At 39.3% G+C, this 27,956-nt stretch overlaps 2 protein-coding genes and 1 pseudogene across 2 annotated transcripts; 1 reads left to right on the forward strand and 2 right to left on the reverse strand.

Moving 5' to 3' along the window:
* Positions 1-1,991: 1,991 nt before the first annotated feature.
* On the reverse strand, positions 1,992-3,445 carry LOC144639365 (phospholipase ABHD3 pseudogene; annotated as a pseudogene).
* Positions 3,446-3,474: 29 nt separating this feature from the next.
* LOC144639715 (uncharacterized) lies at positions 3,475-7,193 on the forward strand. The gene is made up of 3 exons (XM_078499021.1): positions 3,475-3,905; positions 4,676-4,799; positions 6,344-7,193. Exons 1-3 carry the CDS (start codon positions 3,517-3,519, stop codon positions 6,563-6,565), a joined length of 735 nt encoding a protein of 244 aa, XP_078355147.1. The 5' UTR covers positions 3,475-3,516; the 3' UTR covers positions 6,566-7,193.
* LOC144638977 (uncharacterized) lies at positions 6,719-27,659 on the reverse strand. Its single transcript, XM_078498249.1, has 9 exons — positions 27,088-27,659; positions 24,314-24,594; positions 21,361-21,446; positions 21,002-21,050; positions 20,323-20,559; positions 12,015-12,236; positions 11,263-11,418; positions 10,152-10,337; positions 6,719-9,331 (listed from the first exon to the last, which is right to left on the reverse strand). Exons 1-9 carry the CDS (start codon positions 27,386-27,388, stop codon positions 9,173-9,175), a joined length of 1,677 nt encoding a protein of 558 aa, XP_078354375.1. The 5' UTR covers positions 27,389-27,659; the 3' UTR covers positions 6,719-9,172.
* Between the last annotated feature and the right edge of the window lie 297 nt (positions 27,660-27,956).

The raw sequence follows: 27,956 nt of genomic DNA on the forward strand, positions 1-27,956 counted from the left end.
TTATCCGAGTGTTGTTCAAAGGCAATACGAACGTTTCCGAAGATTTACGAAGTTTGAAGACATTTCAACTTTCGGCTCATTTTGCATTAAAACATTACAAAACTCATCAGCAAAACATGACGCCATTGATATCTTCAAGATTTTTCTCAGTTAAAGAAATCTTTGTTATTAACAAATTTTCCCCTTAGCTTAATATGTTATTCACTTCTTTTGCTGTGAAATTGCATAAAACTGCTTAAAAATCTTACCCTCAAAGGTAAATTAGCATATATTTAGAGAAATTCTCGTGATTAGAAGCAGCGTTTTGGAGCAACTTTCGAGCAACTTTTATTAGCAGAAGCATCTTTTTTGGATTTTTGGAGCAACTTTAATTTTGAGCAACCTTTTTGAGAAATTCAGGGCAACATTTTGGGAAATCTCGAGCAACTTGTGGAAAGCCCTAGCCGGGGGCGGGGGAGGGGGGAGCTATATAGGTATGTGCCGCTCTGAAGGGTATGGTTTTCAAGGAGTTTAGTCTGGGATAGGGTATAGAAATCAGAGAGTTTTGGTCTAGATTAGGGTATCATTTGCTGAAAAACTGATCAGTGGTATGAAGAACGAGGCTCAAAAATAATACTAGCAGATGAGAAACTGGGAAAAATTGTCATTGGGTGAGTTTTCAAACATATACAAATGGGGGATATTCTTAGGTGCCTGGAATGAAGCCATACTTTATGAAATCAATACTTGGGGTTTGTATCTGAAGCAGCATCAATCAAAACACGCTGCTACCCCTACCACCCTAGGGTGGTCACATGACCAGGTGGTTTTAAGCTCTAAGAGCTTCTTGTTCTCTCAAAATTAAATATGGGAGTGCAAGGCTTGTCAAGGGTTTAAGACCCACGTGGAAGGATTGGGGCAAGACAAAAAGTGTGTGCGCAATCGGATCAGGTGATCGAAGAAAAACAGTTACGTAATTTGGAATGAACTGGCCAATCATCATCTCCATTGCTGGGCTGATAGAGAGCTGACATTGTTGACATTGTCTCGCCCCAAGCCCTTCTCATCCATCCTGCCAGTCCAACCAGTTCATGTCCAAGTTCCTGATGTAAAACTGCGCTCCTCGGACCATAAATGCCCCTATCAATTTTAAGCCCGAGGGGGTGGGTCGAGCTAAGCACAGGAATTTGATCATGAGGTCCAACGAACATGTTGCAATGAAGCCGAAGGTTGAACGTGTTCACAGTTGTAGCAACATGTAGCAGGAGCAAAATCACACAACATGCACATGTATGTAGGAGAATGCCAAGAGGGATTTGTTGCAGCAACATTTCCCTTGAAAAGTATCTGAATGCACAAAGGGGATGTGTCATTTCCTTGTGTTTATCAACCTCCTTCCCAGGGCTTTTCCCTTGGTGATTTGGAACCAAGGGAAAAGCCCTGGGAGGTTGTGTGCGTATACATCCTGTCATTTTATCCTTGCTACATGTCACTGTGACATGTCGCCTCAGCTGACAAGGCATGTGGACCAGAAATGGTTTACAAGGCTGCAGTCAGCGTCCAAAAATACACACTGAATGTTTTCAAAATAGTTTTATAAATAGGCTTTGTTTTGGTATAAATTAGCAAATATATGGATGTCTTTTTTATCATTTTTTCCTTTTTATCTTTTTCACCCTTTAAAACTTGTAAACTGTTTTACATTATTTGATTTGGATTTTAGCAATTAATTCTTTTTTGTAACATAACATGTATTTTTAAAATTTTCAAATGAATAAAGACATTTTAAGCTTTGAATTTCATCCAAGACCACAACTCCGTAAATGAACATGTTAAATTCCCACAAGTTCATTTGCCTTTGGCAGCATCCCTGGATACCAGCAGCAAATAAGATATTGATTATGCATGCAGCGACATTGTTTCAAACAAATTCTCATGAAGCCACATGGCTGGCTCCCCAGCTTCGCCTTCCTGGCCGTAAAGATTTTTTTTTCACTTCACGATCGACTCAGTTTCTAGTCACAAAATAAAGTTTTATTTCTTGCCATTGCTGGTAGCTATATGTTACAAATTATGTCCATGCTTAAGCTGAGTGTTTATCAAGTTTATGGGTGCTGTTGGGAAAGGAGAGATCATGAAGCTAGTCAGTTTTTGCTGCTGGTCTCACCTGAGACTTTTTTTTTCTTGTAGGAATCCTGTTCATAATAAAAGTTGACAGGTTTGGGAAGAACACAGCCAGTAGTTGTTGACAAATGTGTTCATTGTCTTTCAGTTGACCACTGCTCAAATAAAGCTTGAACATATTGAAGTATGACCTTTTCCATATATCCTGCTCCACGTGGGAATAAACCCTCTGTAAAACCAACGTGTCCACCGTGTTGTGCTAACACCATTGCTACATTAGGACACCTACTAAGTAATACACAAGGAATCGAGTCTTCAGGAGCAAAAGGATCATCAGCAGCATTTAAACACAAAAGTGGCACATTTATTTTATCAAGAGGCTTAATATGAAGACTTGCCGCAGTGTAGTATTCATCACTGTCTTTATAGCCAGACATTGGTGCAATGATTTTATCATCAAATTCTCTCACAGTGCTTGCATTTAACCCATGATTTATATCACAAGGTATCTCCAACTTATTAAAGTTACTGGATAATAAATGTTGTTTTAGTACATTTTTTAAAAGTTTGGTTAAATGTCGATTAAACAAAAGATGATTTAAACGTTGTTCCAGGGATTTGGATGTCTTGAATAAATCCCATGGTGTAGAAATTACAGCAGCACCAACAATCATATCATGAATACCACTATTTCCTTGTTCTCCGATTTTGCATAAAAAGTTAGTCAAAATTAAACCACCAAGAGAGATGCCTATAACCACAAGAGGATGGTCAGGTCGTGTTTTTTTGATATGAGAAATAACGTATTTGAGGTCCTCTGTGTCTGCAGCACAACATACACGTGGAGTCTTCAACTGTAAGCCACCTAATCCTCTGTTATTAAGAACAACTGCAGTGCAGTCAAGTTTCTGAGTGATTTGTACCACAAAATGAAGGATGTAATTATGATGACTTGTGCCTGTTAAACCAGGTAGAATTAATACGGTGAAAAGATTGCTAGGGTTGCCACTATTAACCCAGTCCAGGGCAATTTCTCCACCATCAGCAGTTTGAAGCAATTCTCTGTCGTAAACAATCAATGGGTGTGACTTTAGAACACTGGCTATCAACGTTTGACCACGGCCTCCATAACACCAAAATGTAGGCCAATACAGTTGATTGGCAAATGGACAGTGTTGCTTGATTAACAGTGAAATTGCTGATCCTGGCTTACCAATAATCTTCGGCTTCTTCACAACAAACGCAAGGTAATATCCCATGTAAAGAGCTATAGTACTAACTGCAAAAAAACCTAAAATCACCTCCATGTCTCGGCTCGTCTCGGCTGTCTTCTGCTAAGTTAGCTTGGTAACCAAGCGCTGTCTGCTTTTTGCTTCACACGCTGCTGACCTGTTGTCCGCGGGCGGAGTTGTAATGGCGACGAAAGCGAGCTTGACTTTGTTGCAGAGAAAGTTACATCCTAACCACTCAGTTAAGCCCATTTTAAACCTGTATCTGCGTCGAATTTGCGTTGCTACAACAGTTGAAAAGGAAGGAGATAAGTTCTTTGAGGAAACGGCGTTAAAAGTAAAAGATGAGGAGGAAAAGAAGAGAAGGAGGGAGGCGGGGAAACAACTGCATGCTGCGTATCATATCAAAGTGAATGAAATTGCTGAGAAATTCCTCCTGAAACGGCTGGAGGAAGAAAAACATTTAAACGACGAGAAGCGCAAGAAAGAGGAACTTCGACAGCTAGAGAAAGAGATACACGACAGGGTTATCGAGAGTGTCAAACTGGAGAACGACAGAATTCAGCAATTAAGGTGATTATATTGTTAAATAGCTAGGTTAAGCCAAGCCTAAAAGCGGAGCTCACCAGTTATTTACTTTGCCCTTTTTTTAAATCCGAGTTTACTGACTGTAACATAAATATATAGAACTTGAGCCCGCGATCCAATGCAAACCATTACCTGGTCAGTGGTAAACTTAAATAAACATTTGATATCGATGAGTTTGATATCTGAGCCCGTGATATGGTCATGTGAAACTAGTCAGCAGATACCTTGTTTTGACAGCTGTTAATTGACTATATCCAAGCTGATGCTAACCTTAACCTCAACCTATTTCTGGAGTATGGCCCTCATGTTGGGGCAAGGTACATGTGCGTCTTCGTCTGCCTTGTTGCTAGCACACATGTCTGTGAACCATGCTGCTAACCATGATGACCACGAAAAAACTTAAAGCATGGTTCTGTAAATTTTCTATGGGGCTCTGCTCTGCAGCCCTTCAGGCCACTGGGAGCTCCGCTAAAATTTTCTTACAATAACTCATTGGTTGAGAAAGATTATAATGTTGTTCAGTCTGAAGGGCAAGGGCCATATTTAGTTACTGTATGGGTGGGGGTTTTTATCTCACATCACCTGCCAATGAAAATTCTTAATTTGAGTCCTTGAATTTTCATACATGTTGTGATTGGAAGGATTACCTGTAAACATAGAATGTTGGCTTATTGACTGACCTCAAAATGTTATTATTCCACGAGGGCTGGAATAATGGTTAGAATAAAAATTTAAGGCACTTTCCCTTTTTGCAGAGAAGAGAGAAATGAAAATCAAATACTATTAAATGAAGAATACAACAGAGAAAGGGAAAAACTGAAGAAAGAAACTGAGGCAAGGCAGCGGCAAGAAAGAATTGAACTTGTGAGAAGTGTTATAGTAAGTATGAATACAAGAACAACACATAAATATAAATATCTTAAATGATGGAGATGTGGGTAATGGACAAACAAGGAAACCAAAGCTATGTATTACACTGTCACAAAACAGGACAAAAAAAATTATATTTTTTTCTGCAATGAATCAGTGGTACAGTAACCAAGATGGCCTTTCCTATAGTCTGGTGGTTTCCTGGAGGTCTCCTCACCCTACCTTACTGTTTAATTTGTATTGTAAAATTCATTAACTATTCATGCGGGTGCAAACCAATCCCAGTACCATATTCAGATCACATGCACACAACTATAAACCCCAATACAAATCAAACAATATAATTAACTTTTGATACAGACTCCTGCTCAGCTAATTAGTATTCATTAACTTTTGATACAGATCTCGACTGATTCGCATAACAAAACTTTCCATTCAATTTATTGTTTTCATTTCACAAGTAGAATAAAATATTCGCGTCCGATCTGTATGGCTGTTTACAATGGCGAGCCTATCGGCTCGCCATTGTAAACGCCCTTACAGATTCCCCGCTCATATTTTATCTACTACTAAAAGAATTCTTTTGAAGTGGAAAACATTTAAATGGTGATGCCATCAGCCATGTGCTCACTTTGAACAACTGTACCTGTATTCATCACTACAGACTGTATGTCAAGTTATTCAGTGTTGGTGCAAGCTTGATCATGTTAATGATGGGGATGAAGGGGAGGGAATTTGTTTTAAATTACTTCAAAACTGTCAGTCAGTTTGTAATTGATTTTCTGAACAAGTAAAGGTTAAATAAAATAAATGTTGGTCAAGTTTTTTTGTTTTGTAAATGCACAGCACTTTTGGCAAACTTCATTTAGATACAATGCATGTTGGGGGGAGATAATATACAGCTTGCAAGTCAGAATAAAGTCAAGTCAATATAAAATAAATTAGCAGCAAAACAATATCAACTCACAGAAAAAGAAAATCATGGTTTATTATTATATCAACTCATGGCAAAAAATAATCGACTTGTCAAAAGAAAACCAGTTTATATCATTTTGTAGTCTTACCCAACGTATACAATGATTGTTTTTTTAGTGTTTTCTTCTTCTTTGTTGTTGTTGTTTTTTTAAAGTTATTTTTAATGTATTTTATTGTTTTGTTGTTAAGCTTGTGAACATCTGCATTCTAGTTGGGTCATATAATATACACTCTTCACAAAACACATTATTACTATTCACACTATTTACATTTTAAGGAAGTATTTTAATCTAGCTTTAGGAGGTTTAAAAACTACAATAGACAATCTCAGTCATTCACTTCTGGTTTCCAGAAGACTTGTAGGGAAGTGTACAGTAACATCAAGCCATGTTAACCCAACTAAGTGGGCCAGCTGCCTGTACCCAGGTAGAAAACTTGTTCACAGCTGGCTACATATTGGTGTTAATTATACTCATGGTACACATACTGTAACCAAGATCATGTGAAAAGACAAAGTTTATGCACATTAAATTTGCAGAACACAAACTAAGTGATTTTAATTGATTTTTGTTCTGTAGGAGGAAAGCAAGAACTGGGTAACTCATGAGAACTTAGAGGAAAAGATTGCTTATTGTCTGGAAAATGAAACAAACTACAACTTTGCTCTTTCACCAACTGGGGAAAAGCATTATTCAACTTGTCCTCCAGGTTCTATTGATACTGAAGAAAATGCACCTGGCCCGGCTGCTTATCACCTAACAGGATCACCTTCAAGGTCTGCATATCAAGAAGCTGACTGACTACCTGTATCCCATAAGATGTCGGTGTATGGAAATGTTACTTGTCTGCTTTGGAACAAACTTGTATTTTATTGTTTACGGAACATTTTTTTCCCTTTGGACCCCAAAATGACATCATTTCATTTTGGGAGCTTCAAATCAAAAACAAGTGTCTACAGGGAAGTCATTTTTTAATAAATGTTGCTGAAAGACAGCTTATTTAATAAGATTACATTCCTCACGGTTATCCATTGACAAAGCTCTCACAGACACCAAAGCGTCATATGGTTCTTATTATTACAAAAATGAACACAAAAATGCATTCTAACTGTTGACCATGCATGTAACACCAAAACAAATGAATGAGTGACTGAGAGAGAATCATCCATCACAGTGCCAAGTGTTGGTGGTGATAAATTATAAATTTTGAGACATTTTTTCTACTTGAAAGCTCCGTCAAAAGACAGTTTTCTGAAGAGAAAATGTTTACATCATGTTTACAAAATAAAAGAGGGTGGTTGCAAGGGCTAATTGTTTAATACAATACTCCTACTGTATTATGATTACAGCACATTCCTTGGAAACTTCTAGTTTTAATTCAACATTTTAAGAAATGTGTCTAATAAAATGCTTCAGCGTGTTAACAATATTACTGGTATTGGCTATCTAAATTATCCTTATCAATATGAAAGTATCAAATCTAGTTCTATTGCAATCAATTTAATCAATCAATCAAATTATTTTGTTCTACATTATTTTTTAATTGTCATTCAGTGCCATAGCATAGTGACATTGAATGACATAAAAGATAAAAATACCATCTGTGAATATACATTACTTTGCTTCTAATCAGTTGGATCAGAAGGCATTGGACAATGAAAAGTTTGCACAACAAAAACTATAGAACATGAGCCGGTTTTCAAAAACGTTTTAAAATTAACTTAGATTAAAGCTAACAACAGGTTAAAATTTTCTTAACTGCAGGTTTAGTAACCCAATGGTAAGCATTGTGTATAGCAGGGTTGGTGGTCCAGTTAGTTAATCTCAGGTTTAAGGAATTTAACCTCTGGTTAGCATCCCACAATACTCATTGTTTTGAACAGCGACAGTATAAACATATTGCAAGTAGACAAGAAACCACAACCTTAGTACTACGAGAAATTGCCACATTGACCAAGAAAAAGAATCTGGATACTCTCAAAGCAAGTTAACCAATAGCATAAACCCAAACGAAAGGAAGAATGTCTCAAAATGGATGGGGCAGTGACGCTCTTCAAAATCTGTATTGTTCAGGTACAGTACCGCTCTAAAGTAAGTTACAGTAAAAACCCGCGTGTAAGAACCTATTTTTTTAGAGTTTGGCAAAACAGGTTCTTGTATTATGGGGTACTTATTGACAGTTTAGGCTAAGTAGGTTCTTAATCAGGTTCTTAATTTCTACAGAGTAGACATTGTTGTTGATTATCAGAAAATAGTATAAAATCTGGTCTGTTCTTCATTATAAATATTTATTAATGTACCCATGTTACCAAAAGTCCAACAACATACTGTATATACCCCAGTAACATCACCTTAATCTGGTTTTTGGTAAAAAATATATATAAATTAAATAGTTAAACCCTACATATAAGAACCTGTAGGAATTTGTTTGGCTAAACAGGTTCTTATATTTTGGGGTATTATAAAAGCAAATTTCTGCCAGAAGGTTCTTAAATGCCTAGGTTCTTACACGCGGGTTTTTACTGTACCAGCATCTTGTGAAGCAAGATTCTCATCTCAAGAGACAGGAGACTCGTCTCGGGAGACAAGACACTTGTTTCATGAGAGGCTTACAAAACTGCAAGTACATGGCTATATCTTCTCTTAAGATTTTAATTGCCAATTGTTAATCATTCTTGTAGCAACAATAAGTGAGCAAACATCGCCTAGCAAAGATAACATGTTGTTGAAGACAGATAATGCGATGTTTGACCTGTTGACCAGTCAAGCAAGTTCTTTCTTTGTATTCCAAAGCAAAAGTCCCATTCATGAAGTCTTATTTTAAGTGTAATGATTCAAATGGAAATCCTTTTGTCCCTGGCTTTCTAAGTCGGGGTTTCCAGTCATAAAGTTAAGCTTTTAATTTTACTGATGGATCTTTTTGTGGCCAGCTTTCTGGCAGTAAAATTCGTCTGAACCAGTTCAACAAGCTGTAACCTAGTTTCCAACACCAGAAGTAACCCACAGTTAAATTTTAACCTCAGGCTAAATGGATTTATCCTTAGCCAAGATTAATTAATTTGCATGTAATCGTTAGTGCACTGCACTTCTAATGGAGTTGTCTGGCCTAGAGCTCTGATCAGGGTCGTTGCGTTCAGTTCTTGGACAATTACCATAAGGCACTTTACTCCAACATGCCTCTTAGCTCTCTCCCACCAGGTGAATTAAATTAAAAATTTAATGCTGGGGATAACCCTGGGATTGACTAGAATCCCACATCCAGGGCCCAAAAGAAATACTTTGGCACTTCATGGAACTCAACGTTTGAAAACATTTACCTATACTGTCTTTTCCCATTTCTTTTCATATTTCATAATAGTATGCTAAAAGTGTGAATAGTCACTGTTAAAAGTTTCTCAGTTCTTCATTTCAGTCTAATTGTATCCAGTCAGGGTCCTGCACAACAGGGTTTGCTAATAACAGGTCAGCTCTACAAAATTCTCCTGTGTCCAGATTCTTGGCCATGAGCTGGTCTGGGTCAACATTTGGTGTACGGTGTTCAACATAGATTCTTTTCAAACAGCAGTCCTACAAAAAACATGAAAAGAAATAAAAATGACTAGTATTTATAGGAATATAATTTATACGCCATTGAACATTCACATTAATTTTTTCTTTTAAAGTTTAAATTTAGAAGTTAATCTTGAAGTTCACTTTTGGAACGAAAAAATCCTTCGTGTTTGTTGCATGTTGATATTTACTTCACATCTAAATGTTGATTGGATAATGAAAACTACCAGTTGCAGATTTGGTTTCCTTGCAAATGGTGCACATTACATGAGTTTTCTGATGATCACAAACATTATATTCCAGCTTGCCCTTTAGACAAGCAACTTTCACATTTTGCTTGCCCTGGTGATTAAGTTTACTGTTTTGTTGCAAATTAGTTGGCAGACTATTTACCCATCTGGCAATTGAACATATTAAATAGTTACTTGTCAGGCAGGAGAATCTACTTGTCCTGGATGACCAAATGGTACTTTTGTCAAGCTCTGACCCATTTTTTTATTTTATCAAATATTCAACTCGTTGAACAGAATAAAGTCAGCATCTAAATTCTATTCAACAACGTTCAACATGTTGAAGGGCATAATTATTTCAACAATCAACATCACATGATACACTGTTCAACATATGTTGAACAGCAGTCGCAACAAAGTCATTTGTTGCTCAACAAATGTTGAACAATGAATAGGCTTCAGATAGCCTGCACGCATAGCATGCATTCCTGTAAGTTTCGTACAATCAGTCACTTTTTACAATAGTTGTGAAGATCCCTACAGGTCCATAAGTTTTCAAATCTGCGCTAATTCATAAATAAATCAAAGAATATCATCAATTATAATACCTTAAGGTAATTGATTGCTGCTTGAGTGACCATGGAACATCCTGATGCATATATTTCTTTTAGAGTTGAAGTACAACAGTTGGCAAGTGCAAAAACAGAACGATCTGTCAAACTTGATACACCAGACAACACAATTTCCTCCAGTGGGCACATGCGTGCTAACTCACAAACACCTGCATCTGTAACCTATTGGAACCAAAAACATGACATTAACATATTCAAGACCAGCTATAGTTTTCACTAATAGGAAAAACATACATCATATAGTCCTTGAATACTAAGAGGATACCATGTCATTCATATATATGGTCACATCAAGTGTTAACCACATAGACACATAGAATAAAAGTTTTTATTGAATCAGTGTGGTACACTTAGAGCCAAGTACATATACATAATAATTTATAGTGAATCAGCTTTGCACACCAAGAAATGTACAGTATGGTAAATTACAATTTCTGCACCTTTGTCATGAGCATCATTTTGGTAATTGTTGTGACATTAAATGGTCAAAATTGAGCATACTGTTATAAGCACTTAAAAGCAGTAGAAAAAGATCATAAAAATGCCTCGCTGCTTGAGTGATGTAACATTCACTTTGCATGGGAACAGTTAACTAAGATCTTTTAAAATATGACTTAATTCAAATCAACAGATTTAAGGTGGCCTACAACCGTTTTCATTATTTTTCAGTCTTTATACTTCGATCTTTTAACTAAGATCTTTTAAAATATGACTTAATTCAAATCAACAGATTTAAGGTGGCCTACAACCGTTTTCATTATTTTTCAGTCCTTATACTTCGATAGGTCAGCACTACAGCTCTTTATCAGTTGCTATTAAAGTAATGGTATAAAAAAATGCCCAATCATTGGTCAACAAGTTGTGATCATTTTCTTGACATAAGTGGTTACCAAAGCAACAGTATTACTTGTTTAAAACACCCTTTGGCAAATATTAAAAAAATCTATCAGAGGGGTTCAGAGCCACCTTAATATTTTGAAAATTGAAAATAGTGATTCTTTTGTTCTTTTTCTTTCGTTAGAATGATAATACTGACAGAGCACTATTACATTTCACTTCATCTAATATGTATGAATATATTACGTACCATGCCACACCCTTTAATGCTAACATAAGAAAGTTGGTGACAGTTTTCAGCAATTGCTGTTAAGAGTGCATCATCTACTTCTTTCATGCCTGCTACCCGCAAAACACTCAGACAGGGACAACTTGCTGCTATTTCAGTTATTACGTCTACCGAGAACTAAAAGAGAAATAAGTACCTACTATTATATTATAAAGCAGGCTAAGTAAACTAGAGAGTCTAAAATAATCAAAGATCTCTTCAAGATAACAACTATTTTGTAGACATTTAAGAAGAAATTATAATATTCAAAGTGATTTGCATACCATGATCAAATTTTCACCCCTGAAATTCAAGGCGTATCATAGAGAATTCCAAGAAAGATTTCAATTGGTTTTAAATTTGTAAAATATGCAAATTAGGGGACCGATGACATCATCTATTCAGACAACTCAATTTTATGTCAAGAGACCAGTGAAACTTGGCAGTCTTATGGTTTTACAGGGCACACTTACAGTCATAATAAAATTCTGTTACCATGGTAACTGACTCTTTTCCAGTCCCCACCAATCAGTAATTTTAAGTTTGCAGCTAGGTTAGTCCACGATCCATATACATTTAGCTATTCTAGGTGGAAATTTACTAGTTTTTGTTTGTTTGTTTGTCTTTAACTTCTGTATCAGAACCAGTGTAAACCAAAGTAGAATAGACAAACATGTGTATTGCAGTATGTTTATTTGTATTTATTTGTGTTATATCTATATGTATAAACTCACCATTTTACACCCATTAGCCACAAATGTCTTAAAGTCGCGCCCTCTCCTTGGGCAGGTGAATAGTGGTTTCAAGCTTTTGCCAGAAATATTGGGACAGAAGGACACTTTAAGTGATTCAATGGCTTGACAGTGTTTGCTGATGGCTGACAGACCAGCATCTGTTAAAATGGAGCAACCACTCAGGTCCAAAGACATCAAGGTCTGCCCTGCTGCTAAACAAATCTGTGCAGAAAAATAAGTCAGTTATCAAGTTACAGAAAGCCAAATCACGAAGGACACAGAGAATGGTGGAACCCAAACAAGAAGTGCTCACTTGATTTAACATAAAAAAATCAAAACACTTTCACCCAATTATCAGCCAAAATAAGAAATGATTATTGGACGAAGCAGAGAACAATTCAAGATGTTAATATTATTTTTATTTTGAAATTGGCCTAGCACATAGCTGACAAGGCCAATTTCAAACTTGTGAGCACATTCACTCCCTGAATTGTACGACACGGCGTCCCATTACCAATTAATCAACAACAACCTTTAATGTACTCTTGCACTTACATGAAGATTCATACAAAGAGGAAAATTAAAGGCGACCTTCGGACCTATCATTTTTGTCTGTTGTTTTGAACTGAGTAGTAACTTTCTTTCTGTAGAATAAATATGGACCAATTCTCAGTGTAAAATAAGAAATAATCGTCAAAAACGTCAATTTAGCAAGCAATCGTGACTATAATTATGGTGATATTATAAGGATTTATTGGGTGTGAACAAGGTGCTGTTGCTCCTAAACCTGCATGGGCACCCACCATTTTTATTTCAAAATTTAAGTTCCTATAACATAAACAATCAATAGGCAAGCACAGGTAGCCCAAGCTCCTAAAGGAACCATCAACATAATTATGGTCAACATATGACATTGGGAAATGACCTTATTATAAGAGTTTGTGTGAGAATATAACGATCGTAAAAAATTATTCAAAATAGGTAAAAAGATTCATTAAAATCGACTTACCTGCCCTCTTCTGTGTATATCTCGTGTTTCTATGCCATTTGGTGACGTCTAAGGCGATTCCAGTGGGTTTTAGGTTCACTGTTTTCCTCTCCATAGGAAAACTTTCAACCTAAAACCCACTGGAATCCCTTCGAAACACCTCCAAATGACATAGATACACAAGATATGAGGGTTGTCCAATACACCCAAACTGGGTCGATTCGCCTATTTCACTTTACGATTCGACTCAACGGAGGTCGATTTGAGCGAGACTTAGAAAACTAACAGCATCTTGTGTCGATCAGTGCGCGAGACTTAGAGAACTAACAACATCTTGGCTAACAGGGTGGGTTAAAAATGTTGACGATTCGACCCGATTCGATCGATTCGAGACGATTCGTCTGCCTGGGTGTCGATTCGTCATACCGGATGTCGATTTGCGCGAGACTTACAGCATCTTGGCTAACAGGGTGGGCTGAAAGGTTGACGATTCGACTCGATTCGATCGATTCTTGTCGATTCGACTGCCTGGATGTCGATTCGTCATACCAGTTGTCGATTTGCGCGAGACTTAAAGAACTTACAGTATCCTGGCTAACAGGGTGGGCTGAAAGGTTGACGATTCGACTCGATTCGATCGATTCGTGTCGATTCGACTGCCTGGATGTCGATTCGTCATACCAGTTGTCGATTTGTGCGAGACTTAAAACACTTACAGTTTGTTGGCTAACAGGGTGGGCTGAAAGATTGACGATTCGACCCGATTCGATCGATTCGTGTCGATTCGACTGCCTGGATGTCGATTCGTCATACCAGTTGTCGATTTTCGCGATACTTAAAGAACTTACAGTATCGCGGCTAACATGGTGGGTTGAAAATGTTGACGATTCGACTCGATTCGATCGATTCGTGTCAATTTGACTGCCTGAATGTCAATTCGTCATACCAGGTGTCGATTTGCGCGAGACTTAAAGAACTTACAGTATCTTGGCTAACAGGGTGGGTTGAAAATGCCTGAATGTCGACTCGTCATATCAGTTGTCGATTTTCGTGATACTTAAAGAACTTACAGTATCTCGGCTAACAGGGTGGGTTGAAAATGTTGACGATTCGACTCGATTCGATCGATTCGTGTCAATTCCACTGCCTGAATGTCGATTCGTCATACCAGTTGTCGATTTGTGCGAGACTTAGAGAACTTACAGCATCTTGGGTAACAGGGTGGGTTGAAAATGTTGACGATTCGACTCGATTCGATCGATTCGTGTCGATTCGACTGCCTGAATGTCGATTCGTCATACCAGTTGTCCATGTGCGCGAGACTTAGAGAACTTACAGCATCTTGGGTAACAGGGTGGGTTGAAAATGATGACGATTCGACTCCATTCGATCGATTTGTGTCGATTCGACTGCCTGAATGTCGATTCGTCATACCAGTTGTCGATGTGCGCGAGACTTAGGGAACTTACAGCATCTTGGCTAACAGGGTGGGCTAAAAGGTTGACGATTCGACTCGATTCGATCGATTCGTGTCGATTCGTCATACCAGTTGTCGATTTGCGCGAGACTTAAAGAACTTACAGTATCTTGGCTAACAGGGTGGCCTGAAAGGTTGACGATTCGACTCGATTCGATCGTTTCGTGTCGATTCGACTGGCTGGATGTCGATTCGTCATACCAGTTGTCGATTTGTGCGAGACTTAAAGAACTTACAATAATTATCTTGGCTAACAGGGTGGGTTGAAAATGTTGACGATTCGACTCGATTCGATCGATTCTTGTCGATTCGACTGCCTGGATGTCGATTCGTCATACCAGTTGTGGATTTGCGCGAGACTTAAAGAACTTACAGTATCCTGGCTAACAGGGTGGGCTGAAAGGTTGACGATTCGACTCGATTCGATCGATTCGTGTCGATTCGACTGCCTGGATGTCGATCTGTCATACCAGTTGTCGATTTGCGCGAGACTTAGGGAACTTACAGAATCTTGGCTAACAGGGTGGGTTGAAAATGTTGACGATTCGACTCAATTCGATCGATTCGTGTCGATTCGACTGCCTGAATGTCGATTCGTCATACCAGTTGTCGATTTGCGCGAGACTTAGGGAACTTACAGTATCTTGGCTAACAGGGTGGGTTGAAAATGTTGACGATTCGACTCGATTCGATCGATTCGAGACGATTCGTCTGCCTGGGTGTCGATTCGTCATACCGGACGTCGATTTGCGCGGGACTTAGAGAACTTACAGCATCTTGGCTAACAGGGTGGGCTGAAAGGTTGACGATTCGACCTGATTCGATCGATTCTTGTCGATTCGACTGCCTGAATGTCGATTCGTCATACCAGTTGTCCATGTGCGCGAGACTTAGAGAACTTACAGCATCTTGGGTAACAGGGTGGGTTGAAAATGTTGACGATTCGACTCCATTCGATTGATTTGTGTCGATTCGACTGCCTGAATGTCGATTCGTCATACCAGTTGTCGATGTGCGCGAGACTTAGGGAACTTACAGTATCTTGGCTAACAGGGTGGGTTGAAAATGTTGACGATTCGACTCGATTCGATCGATTCGTGTCGATTCGACTGCCTGAATGTCGACTCGTCATACCGGATGTCGATTTGCGCGAGACTTAGAGAACTTACAGCATCTTGGCTAACAGGGTGGGCTAAAAGGTTGACGATTCGACTCGATTCGATCGATTCGTGTCGATTCGTCATACCAGTTGTCGATTTGCGCGAGACTTAAAGAACTTACAGTATCTTGGCTAACAGGGTGGCCTGAAAGGTTGACGATTCGACTCGATTCGATCGTTTCGTGTCGATTCGACTGGCTGGATGTCGATTCGTCATACCAGTTGTCGATTTGTGCGAGACTTAAAGAACTTACAATAATTATCTTGGCTAACAGGGTGGGTTGAAAATGTTGACGATTCGACTCGATTCGATCGATTCGTGTCGATTCGACTGCCTGAATGTCGACTCGTCATACCTGATGTCGATTTGCGCGAGACTTAGGGAACTTACATTAACTTGGCTAACAGGGTGGGTTGAAAATGTTGACGATTCGACTCGATTCGATCGATTCGTGTCGATTCGACTGCCTGAATGTCGATCTGTCATACCAGTTGTCGATTTGCGCGAGACTTAGGGAACTTACAGAATCTTGGCTAACAGGGTGGGTTGAAAATGTTGACGATTCGACTCAATTCGATCGATTCGTGTCGATTCGACTGCCTGAATGTCGATTCGTCATACCAGTTGTCGATTTGCGCGAGACTTAGGGAACTTACAGTATCTTGGCTAACAGGGTGGGTTGAAAATGTTGACGATTCGACTCGATTCGATCGATTCGAGACGATTCGTCTGCCTGGGTGTCGATTCGTCATACCAGTTGTCGATGTGCGCGAGACTTAGGGAACTTACAAGGGTGGGTTGAAAATGTTGACGATTCGACTCGATTCGATCGATTCTTGTCGATTCGACTGCCTGGATGTCGATTCGTCATACCAGTTGTGGATTTGCGCGAGACTTAAAGAACTTACAGTATCCTGGCTAACAGGGTGGGCTGAAAGGTTGACGATTCGACTCGATTCGATCGATTCGTGTCGATTCGACTGCCTGGATGTCGATCTGTCATACCAGTTGTCGATTTGCGCGAGACTTAGGGAACTTACAGAATCTTGGCTAACAGGGTGGGTTGAAAATGTTGACGATTCGACTCGATTCGATCGATTCGTGTCGATTCGACTGCCTGAATGTCGACTCGTCATACCGGATGTCGATTTGCGCGAGACTTAGAGAACTTACAGCATCTTGGCTAACAGGGTGGGCTAAAAGGTTGACGATTCGACTCGATTCGATCGATTCGTGTCGATTCGTCATACCAGTTGTCGATTTGCGCGAGACTTAGGGAACTTACAGAATCTTGGCTAACAGGGTGGGTTGAAAATGTTGACGATTCGACTCGATTCGATCGATTCGTGTCGATTCGACTGCCTGGATGTCGATTCGTCATACCAGTTGTCGATTTGCGCGAGACTTAGGGAACTTACAGTATCTTGGCTAACAGGGTGGGTTGAAAATTTGACGATCGACTCGATTCGATCGATGAAGTCGTCTGCCTGGTGTCGATTCGTCAACCGGAGTCGATTTGCGCGGGACAGAGAACACAGCATTTGGCTAACAGGGTGGGCTGAAAGGTGACGACCCGAGACGATCTCGATTCACTACCTGGAGCGATCGTCATAAGGTGACGCGGACAGTATTGGCTAACAGGGTGGGGAAGGACGACGACGACGACGTGCACGACTGCCTGGAGCGACGAGGCGCAGAAGAGTGCAACAGGTGGGGACGACGAGCGCTGAATGAATGTCGATTCGTCATACCAGTTGTCGATTTGCGCGAGACTTAGGGAACTTACAGAATCTTGGGTAACAGGGTGGGTTGAAAATGTTGACGATTCGACTCGATTCGATCGATTCGAGACGATTCGTCTGCCTGGGTGTCGATTCGTCATACCGGATGTCGATTTGCGCGGGACTTAGAGAACTTACAGCATCTTGGCTAACAGGGTGGGCTGAAAGGTTGACGATTCGACCCGATTCGATCGATTCTTGTCGATTTCACTACCTGGATGTCGATTCGTCATACCAGTTGTCGATTTGCGCGAGACTTAAAGAACTTACAGTATCCTGGCTAACAGGGTGGGCTGAAAGGTTGACGATTCGACTCGATTCGATCGATTCGTGTCGATTCGACTGCCTGGATGTCGATTCGTCATACCAGTTGTCGATTTGCGCGATACTTAAAGAACTTACAGTATGTTGGCTAACAGGGTGGGTTGAAAATGTTGACGATTCGACTCGATTCGATCGATTCGAGACGATTCGTCTGAATGAATGTCGATTCGTCATACCAGTTGTCGATTTGCGCGAGACTTAGGGAACTTACAGAATCTTGGGTAACAGGGTGGGTTGAAAATGTTGACGATTCGACTCGATTCGATCGATTTGTGTCGATTCGACTGCCTGAATGTCGACTCGTCATACCGGATGTCGATTTGCACGAGACTTAGAGAACTTACAGCATCTTGGGTAATAGGGTGGGTTGAAAATGTTGATGATTCGACTCGATTCGTGTCGATTCGACTGCCTGAATGTCGATTCGTCATACCAGTTGTCGATTTGCGCGAGACTTAGAGAACTAACAGCATCTTGGCTAACAGGGTGGGCCGAAAGGTTGACGATTCGACTCAATTCGGCTTCCTGGATGTCGATTCGTCATACCAGTTGTCGATTTGCACGGGACTTCGAAAACTAACAGCATCTTGGCCAACAGGGAGAGTTGAAAATGTTGACGATTCGACTCGATTCGATCTGTTCGAGTCGATTAGACTACCTGGATGCCGATTGGTCATACGGGATGTCGATTTGCGCGATATTTCCGGTATGTCGGGTCGACATCATGGCCGACGAATCGTCTCGAATCGATCGAATCGTCAACATTTTCAACCCGCCCTGTTAGCCAAGATGATGTTTGTTTTTAATTGTCGCACAAATCGACTTGCGGTATTTCGGATCGACGCCAATGCCAACGAATCGTGTCGAATCGATCGAATCGAGTCGGATCGACGAATTTTTCAAGCCACCCTGTTAGCCAAGATGATGTTTGGTTTTAAGTGTTGCGCAAATCGACTTCCGGTATTTCGGGTCGACGCCAATGCCGACGAATCGTCTCGAATCAATCGAATCGAGTCGAATCGACGAAATTTTCAAGCCACCTTGTTGTTGATGTTAGTTTTTAAGTGTTGCGCACATCGACATCCGTTACGACGAATCGACATCCAGGCAGTCGAATCGACACGAATCGAACGAATCGAGTCGAATCGTCAACATTTTTAGCCCACCCTGTTAGCCAAGCTGCTGTAAGTTCTCAAAGTCTTGCGCAAATCGACAACTGGTATGACGAATCGACATTCAGGCAGTCGGATTGACACGAATCGATCGAATCGAGTGGAATAGACAACATTTTCAACCCACCCTGTTGGTCAGAATGCTGTTAGTTTTCTTAATAACAGATCGACGCCGTGCGACTCGTGTTGAATCGACAAGTACTCTTGACGAATCGATCCAGTTCGATGGCACGGTTTAAGAACGAGGAAGGTTCATATTTTCATTTTGTGCTCCCCCTTGACTTCCGGTAATGCGGATCGACTCCGTGCGACTCGTGTCGAATCGACAAGTACTCTTGACGAATCGATCCAGGTCGATGGCACGTTTTAAGAACGAGGAAGGTTCATATTTTCATTTTGTGCTCCCCCTTGACTTCCGGTAATGCGGATCGACGCCGTGCGACTCGTGTCGAATCGACAAGTACTCTTGACGAATCGATCCAGTTCGATGGCACGTTTTAAGAATGAGGAAGGTTCATATTTTCATTTTGTGCTCCCCCTTGACTTCCGGTTATGCGGATCGACGCCGTGCAACTCGTGTCGAATCGACAAGTACTCTTGACGAATCGATCCAGTTTGGGTGTTTTGGACATGGGTGCAAGATATATACAGAAGAGGGCAGGTAAGTCACTTTTATTAGATATTTCCCCCTATTTTGAAATATTTTTTATGATGGTTATATTCTCATACAAACTCTTATAATAACATTATTACACAAAGTCATATGTTGATGACTGACTGAGAGGAAAACAGTGAACCTAAAACCCACTGGAATCGCCTCCAAATGACATAGAAACACAAGATATACACAAAATAGGGCAGCTAATTAAGTCGATTTTATTAGATCTTTCCCTCCTATTTTGAATTATTTTTTATGATCGTTATATTCCCATACAAACTCTTATAATAACGTTATTAAATGTCATATGTTGATGGCTCTTTTAGGAGCTTGGGCTACCTGTGGGCAAAGTTTGACAAAAATCTCAGTGCAGGTTCTATTTCAGTGGAATTAACCTTAAATAGGTTCCAGAATTAGTATTCAGTGTTCCATGTGATCAATCACTGACCATACTCATATTCATAATTTTCATCGTTTTGTTTTTTTCACAAATATTAGGCTTGTAACTGTCGAATTTACCATACGGCGTGTAGGGGTACCCTATACCTCATTAAAAAAACAACAGTTTTTATCATAATCATACAGCTGTGGTATATTCAGATTTTTACTTTGCTATTTTAACTCTCATATTCCTTCAGATGCATTACCAGCAGTACTTAACTCAGATCTTTGGTCCCATAACATTGTTGACCTATGAATCTACTTTGCCCCCCAATCTACAAGGAGATTTAAAAGTAATCATACTTACTTTCTCTAAAGTATCATCATCCACAGCTGTCATCCCACACAGAGTCAATTTTTTTATGTAAGCTAGTTTGTCCACAAGGCCAGTAAGTAAGTCTGCGGACATTTGTACACCATGTAAAGTCAGTTCTATTAGATTTGCAGGGAATGCACTCACTCCAACTGAGGATGTGCCCTCTTTTAAAATTCTGTAGCAGTAGCCAATATCAAGACGTGACAATTGAGGACAACCTTGGGTAATCTGTAATTATATTAAACACTTGTATTAGTATGTACAGTACAGTAAACATATCAAAATGCATCAATGATTTTTTATCTTCATAAAAATACTAGTTATGCAACGCTTCCAAGTAGTATTCTATGGAATATCCCACTAGTCACTTGTATTTTCTCAGGCTCATGAGTATACCGAGAAAATACAAGTGACAAGTGGGATATTCCATAGCATACAGTGTGTACCATGAGAAAGTGTTGTGTTACTATTTTTACCATGCCATGGAAAATATGTTAAAAAATTTCGTGGAGAATAATATTGCAGTGCACCATAGGAAGGTTGGGTTGAATACCATCAAATATACCACGGCTTTCCTGTATTCTGATTAGCTGTATTTTCTGTGGCTATGGTATAAAAATAAAGATGGCAATTACTACATTAAAAAAATTATTGTTGAGGCAAATATTACCTGTAATAGTCCTACTCCAGAAATCATGGTACATCCAACAAGATACAGTCTACATTATAAAAAAAAAAATCATTGACGGCTGTGGTGATTATACTTTAATGTAATTCAAGCCATAGCTTACTTGTAGCCAATTAAAATCAAACATTTTTATCATAATTATATAATTATACAATAAACTACTTATGAGCCTCACTTGTTCAGGACCATACAGGGGAATATTGTCCCTTGGTTGTTTTTCACTGTGCTTGGTTCGTACTGTCGTGACCTTAGGCCAATATTCCCCAGTACTGCCTTTGTACTCAGGTATAGTAAGAGGTTAATATTAACTTTGTTAACTAGTGTTGTTTATAGTCACTTACTCTCTGAGATTGGGGCAGCTTCCTGAACCAATGGCCATCAAGCTGAGGTCTGTCAGCAAGTGCACTCCTGATAGATCCAGCACTTCCTGATAAGTATTAAAACATAAATAAATCCAGTAAGTACAATATACACTTAATGACTGTTCCCAAGGGAAACAGTTATTTTGTTTCCCAAGGATCTCAATGTTTCCTGAGGCCAAGCCAAGGGAAACATTGAGATTCAACGGAAACAAAATTAACTGGCTTCTAGACGAATGGTGCTTGTCAGTCAACATTCACTGGGAACATTGCAATGTTACCCTCTGACCACATAGATTTTGCAATGTTGCCCACTCATAGACTTTTGGCCAGAGACAGTTTTTATTGTTAGATGTCATGTGACCTCGAATTAGCCAAAAAAAGCGTGTGCTGTTGGGGAAAAATTTCTAGCTAAATACAATGTAAAGTACTGCTCCAAAGTAAAATTTGTTGTTAGCATCTTGTGAAGAAATAAAATAAGGCATTTTTTATAAGACTAGCTATAAATAGCCTCAAATTAATTTTGTAAAAGAGTAAATTAGTTGATAATAGGAAAGGGCTCCAACATTAAGTGTGGTCCAGGGACATGGACATTTAGCTAGGTCTGGGTAAAGGGTTTTTTGTGACACTACATTTACATGTAGTTTCTGGATGCAGTGACAAAAATGCTGTACTGTTGTTCAATGTATAGACAAATAACTCCATAAGTATCCCCTTCTGGCACTATAATGATTTTCTCTGTTTTTGGTTGGATCCAATGCCATAGCCTAATCAAAATCATGAACATTAAACAACATAATATATAGGCATGCATGTTAGTGTTGGAGAGATTTAGAGCATGTCTCTGTAAGGAAGATTCTTACCAGTAAATTGGTTACCGGTAGATTCTTATACGTATACAAGTTTTGGTTAGGTGCAATCTACATTTTAAGATACATGCCCATTTTGTATTTTCTGAGCATCTTTTTTGTGTGTATTGTAAATTATGTATGTATTGCATAATTGAAAATCTTCTCCACTATATCTATACAAGCTAACAGCTTACCAAGGAAGAAGAGTTTCATTTCAACAATGCCAATGTACAGTAGCCTGAATTTCAGACATCCCTCCTTGGTCGCCTACTCCCAGAAGAGACGTCTGAACACATTTGGCTCTAATGCCGTCCGGTGACGTCACTACCCAAAAACCGGGTAGTGATTTTGATTGGTTGATTTAAAAATTATTTGCATAATTATGTGAAATTATGACTGAATTTTACCGCGCGAGAATAGTAATTTGAAAACGTTTGGAAAGAGTTCGAACGGATTTCACCTTCCCAGAAATGAATTTACTAGTCATTTTGATTTACCTTGATTTATTACTTTATTAGTTTATCTACGGATGAAGAATAGTAATGGAAACCGGTAGGTTTTAAGCTGGCGGCATTCGTTGCTTCGACATGCAGTGTTTTGCCAAATTTATACGTAAATGTATTCTTGTTTTGTCAACAAAGCCACTCGACGCTTATGTCCTGCAGCCTCGATGAGCCAGTGATTTCTGAACTCAGTTCCCACGGTCAAGTAGGATATTTTTGTATTGAATTCCGTTTCTTGATGCCTCTGTTACCGTCTAAATTGATTCATTTAAGTACTCACAAGTGTGTTGTATTTGTCCGCTGCGTCACATATTATATTTTGATCGCTAGATAACTGAGATAAAGCAAATCAGTTCAGATTAAATCGGTTCCGTAAAAGAATATAGCCTGCAGTCGATTAAAATCTCATTCATTTGTCGCAAGTCTTCAATAGTTTACTATTAAAACTATTTGTTGCCCTGTAATCCTTAATTGAAGCGATTTTTCTTTCACAATTTCATGGCCTCGACAGAAACTTTTCCGCATGAATTAAAACCAAAGTGTAGTGACGTCACCGGACGGCATTAGAGCCAAATGTGTTCAGACGTCTCTTCTGGGAAGTGACGACCAAGGAGGGATGTCTGAAATTCAGGCTATATGTACAGTGGGTTGAAATTAAAGCAGATTTGACCAACAACATACCTGCCCTAAATGCCAGGCTATTTTACGGCATTTCATACAAACATGCAAGTTGATAATTAAAAATAAAACATATATGCACTCTAAATTCTGAAATTGATTTTCTCTGCAAAGAGGTCAGAGGTCAAAACTCTCACTGAGTCTTGATTTAGTTTGCCCAATGTTTGTCTTGCTTTTCCTGAATGTGTATAATTATTGCTGTACATATGAGCTCCAGAGCAAAGTATTTTAATTCATAACTTAAACCATCATATGTTAGAACTTAGGGTATGCACAAGGCTTGGGTATGCATATACCAATGCCATGTCACTGACTGCCCACTCCATACTATGGACGATGTCTTAACAAGTCCATATTACCTAATTCCTAGCAGTGTCTGGGGCTGTGTATAAATGAATCAAGCCAGTTTACTCTATTCATGTACTGTTTGATGAAGTCAGTCAGAGCATGTGAAGAGTTGATTAGTAACTACTTCTAAATACACTTCCAGAAATTTCAACATAAGCTTTTGTTTGCTCCTTTGTGTAACAGTGAAACAACAAAACAAAAGAGCTGTCAAATTTCTTCCACGCTTAAGTGAAATTCTGACCTGCAGTCAGCAACCTGCATTTTACACCTTTCAATACACAGGTAATCAAAGTATTATAATGCAAGTCAGTTTATATTTAAATCTCTGTTTTTTACACCATACAAAATAAAATTTCTTAATACATGATTCCCTCTATGCATAGTTGGCATGTACCTGCAGGGAATCATTGTAATTGTATTCATCAAACCATGCACAAGACTTAGCAACAATGAATACAACTACCATGATTCTCTGCAGACACGCACCATAGAGCGTAAGAGGGAATCAGGTATTCACTCTTTGTTTACATAAATTGTTAGATGACCATGACTTACCAGCTTCCCTTTTAAAAATGTATTTATAGTTTGGATACAACCATCAGTGAGTTCACTGCAGCGTGGGAGCATAAGTTCACAAATATTAGGGCAGTTCTTAGCCAAGGAGATAATGGCATGGTTGGTCAGTTGATCAAGGCCTTCTAGTTTAACTGACATTAATTTTGGAGACCGTAGCGTTGCCAAGCATTTGTCACTAAAGTGGGTATGAACAGAACCCAATTTAAGGTGGAGAAGTTCCAAGTCTGTTTGAGTCTTGAGAAGAAATGACAATCCTTTATCTGAAAAGAAATATATTGTCAATTCACAACCTGATATGAGATAAAGCTGTATGCTGGTTATTTCTAGCCTGCGTTGCAGACGAACAAAACCCTGGTTTAGTCCGTCTGCGAATTAAAGCACAAAAGCTTGTTCCAGCCCCCCGCGTGTTACCAGGGATTTCTATAATAACCTCTGATTGGCTTTTCAATAGGGCCGTTCTTTCGTGCGCTGTACCGGGGTTTTGTTAGTCTACACAGCAGGCTAGTTATTTCATGTGGTAAAGGAGAATGCTTCCTAATTTGGTGGGTTTTCTGTGATCCTGTGGGTAACCAGTGTAAATAACAGAATGATTCTAAGATTCCTTTTTGTTTATTTGTTGTTCTTGTTCATCTTTCAGGACCATTTACAGTTATTTTGAGGTGTAAAACAGACATCAAATATGACAGAAAAACAATTTGGTAAAGGTTCAAAGCATATCTTAGTCCCATGCACATGACCACAGTCCACACCATGCTATGGATTGCCTAGTGTCTGGGCTTCTTTGGCTTCCACTGGGCAGGAGAAGTTAAGTCTGAAAACCTGTGTTAAGTCTCACAGCATTTTTTAAAGAAATGAGAGATGTTCAGCCTTTGTTTTGTACAAGAGTGCTTTTTAGCGCTCGACGATTGAAAGTTGTCTGACAAAGGCTGACGGAGCCAAGTGGAAATAAAGTCTAAAAACACAGATCTCTTGTCGGGAACTATGTCAGCGTGAGTTTTGCAGTGTCCGCTTGGGTGCTGCAGCGACAAAGTTGCCGAGAAGCGAGCTGGTTTCAGACTTAAAAAAATTCTTTAGATGTTTCACAAGGCACCTTCCCTTCGCAAAATTTTTTCTGTGCCTCATTAAATATTCATCAATCAATCAATGGATTCGTGCGAACGAAAACCTCAGAAGTTTATCTTGTTTTCGTGGGATTTTGTAGATGTGCGATGAGGTAAGGAGTGGAGATAGAAGTGAGAGCAAGCCGGCGGCACTTAACTGAAAGCAAAACTAGCTATAGTATAAAGTGAAAACACCAGCAAACGTATTCAATTAATCAGTCAATCACCCAACAATCAGTCTTTATTTCACTTTCACCTCATATTACAGCTAACGGTAACAGATTAAAATAGTCTTGCCCGAAACAACAAAAAGCAGCTAACCGCAAGCAGACTGCAGTGAAAGCTAGCCGCCAGCAAACTGGCGTGAAAGCTTACTGCACTGTGTTAAGACTGACTCTGATCCTAAACTTAACTTGAAACACTAACCCTAACCTTTATCCTTGGGTTTAGCTTTTTCGTTAGGGCTAGGCCTGTAATCCCAAAACTTTAGCTGGTTTCATTGTTTTGAGGAACAAAAGGTTTCCTTTGTTTATCATTTGTGAAAGAAAAGTCCTAAAGACACCGCCAGCAAAAAACCTTGTCTTTTGCATGTGTTATTTTTCAAAAACGAAGGAAAGACCAGCGAAATGAAACACAGGACAGTGTTAAGCACACGTAAACAAACCTGCATGCGCAATTTGGAGCTGTTTTGATAATGTTCGATTAAGCCAGAAATTCCAGGGGCCGTTCTTGTCTGGATCCTTTAAAATGCAGGACGTATCTAATCGATAGAAATCGATCATCGAAAATGTAATCGATTAATCGATAATACTCGATAGTACTCGATATTTGTCGATTGATTAGTCAATTTAATCGATTGAAATCGATAATCACAAATTTTTTGTCACATCAATGGAAAACGAGAATCAAAAACGTGATCTGATCTTATCGTAACTTGCGTAACACTTATCTTCAAGCTAATCTTTGAATCCGCTTTGTTAATAAAGATGATGGCACTTCTTTTCCAATGGACTACTGTGTATTAGTTCGAGTGAGTTGTGACTCATTCTAGCGTAAAACTGAGAAATTTATGAAAGAGAATCTTCGTCCATTTTCTTTTAGATCATTGTCGAACAAATCGATAAAATCGATATCACAAGAACGTGAGTGATCGATTTCTATCGATTTCCGATATTAATCGATTGATTAGTATCGATTACAATAGATTAGGTTCGATTTCTATCGACTATCGAAAATATTGATTAGATACGTCCTGAAAATGTGAAGCACCTTTTCAACAACATCTGGGGATAAGGGTTAGCCTAACCCTAACAGAAACATCTGCCAGTTATCTTGTTCTACAGAATCTTACAAAAATCGGTTGATTATGGATACTATGCGGGACACTATTAAATATCCATTGGAAAATAATTATCAAAGTACAGGCAGACCACCCTATGTGTTTGCAAATATTTGTTGACATACAAGTGCTTTATGGAGAACCGTCATGGATTTCTTTAAATTTCTTTAGTTCGTCTTAATGTATGCGAATACATAATCCCTGACATTTCCCTGGCCATTGCAATCCCACAAGTAATGTTTTACGAATGTTTAAAACTGTAAGTCTTAATGTTTATGTCAAGCCTAAATCATAGGGGTGATTTTTAAACTCACCTGACACCTGGGGGCAGTCTTTGAGTACGAAAGACTTCAGTCTGCAACCAGAGAGAGCTACTTTTTGAAGCAATGCATCGTCCACTTGTTTGCTATAGCTAAAGGCAATGTTTTCAAGCCGTGATGTCAAGAGCTGGTTTGTTATGTATGGCATCCTGTTGGCTGTAAACATGTCATGATCACACAGCAGTTCCAACAGAAGCTCGTTGTCATTTTTGCACAAGAAGGACCCCACTCGATTGATATTTTCCAGGTTGTTAGCAATACAGAACTTGCACAAGTCCACTAGAGATTTTGACATGTTTTCACTTGGAGAAAACCCACAAATAACGACACTGTTTCAACTCATTTCAGATCACTTCAACTTCAGAGTCTGTCCAGTGATTGCCTAGCCTGGCCTGCTTCCGTTTTTCGCGGGGCGGGAAAGAGCTGCGACGCCTGGCACTTTTTGTATCCAGGGGTCGTTCCAGGGTCTTCCATCACCAGGCGTTCGGCCCGGGGCGGGTACTCCCTACAATGGCCTATACGGGGAGGCTCCGCCCGAAAGGGGTACCTTTTTAAGGCTCCAGGTATATAAAAGGGTAGGGATTTCACAAATTCAGGTATATGAAAGGGTATGGAAATCTGCGATAATGATATTTTAAAAGGCCGTTACATTAAATATTTTGAGCAGACGCAACTTTTGGCTGTATCGTCTTAATTTATTAAGCGCTACATAAAAATGACAAGAAAACTTTCCGTCTTTGGTAAATGTGTTGTAGTGTAGGTATATGAAAGGGGTGCCTTTTTGCAATAAAAGGTATACAAAAGGGGTACATTTTTTCAATCAAAATAGTATATAAATGGGTAAGGGGTTGGATCTCCGGGCG

Source organism: Oculina patagonica, chromosome 2 (assembly GCF_052425735.1).
Source record: "Oculina patagonica isolate OP01 chromosome 2, crgOcupat, whole genome shotgun sequence".
Taxonomy (NCBI): domain Eukaryota; kingdom Metazoa; phylum Cnidaria; class Anthozoa; order Scleractinia; family Oculinidae; genus Oculina; species Oculina patagonica.

Coding starts and splice junctions, on each gene's coding strand:
- LOC144639715 (XM_078499021.1), top strand. CDS start 3,517: ATGGCGACGAAAGCGAGCTTGACTTTGTTGCAGAGAAAGTTACATCCT. Junction 3,906..4,675: donor GACAGAATTCAGCAATTAAG/GTGATTATATTG, acceptor CCCTTTTTGCAG/AGAAGAGAGAAATGAAAATC. Junction 4,800..6,343: donor AACTTGTGAGAAGTGTTATA/GTAAGTATGAAT, acceptor TTTGTTCTGTAG/GAGGAAAGCAAGAACTGGGT.
- LOC144638977 (XM_078498249.1), bottom strand. CDS start 27,388: ATGTCAAAATCTCTAGTGGACTTGTGCAAGTTCTGTATTGCTAACAAC. Junction 20,560..21,001: donor CTGGAGTAGGACTATTACAG/GTAATATTTGCC, acceptor ATATAATTACAG/ATTACCCAAGGTTGTCCTCA. Junction 9,332..10,151: donor CAGCAATCAATTACCTTAAG/GTATTATAATTG, acceptor TGTTTTTTGTAG/GACTGCTGTTTGAAAAGAAT.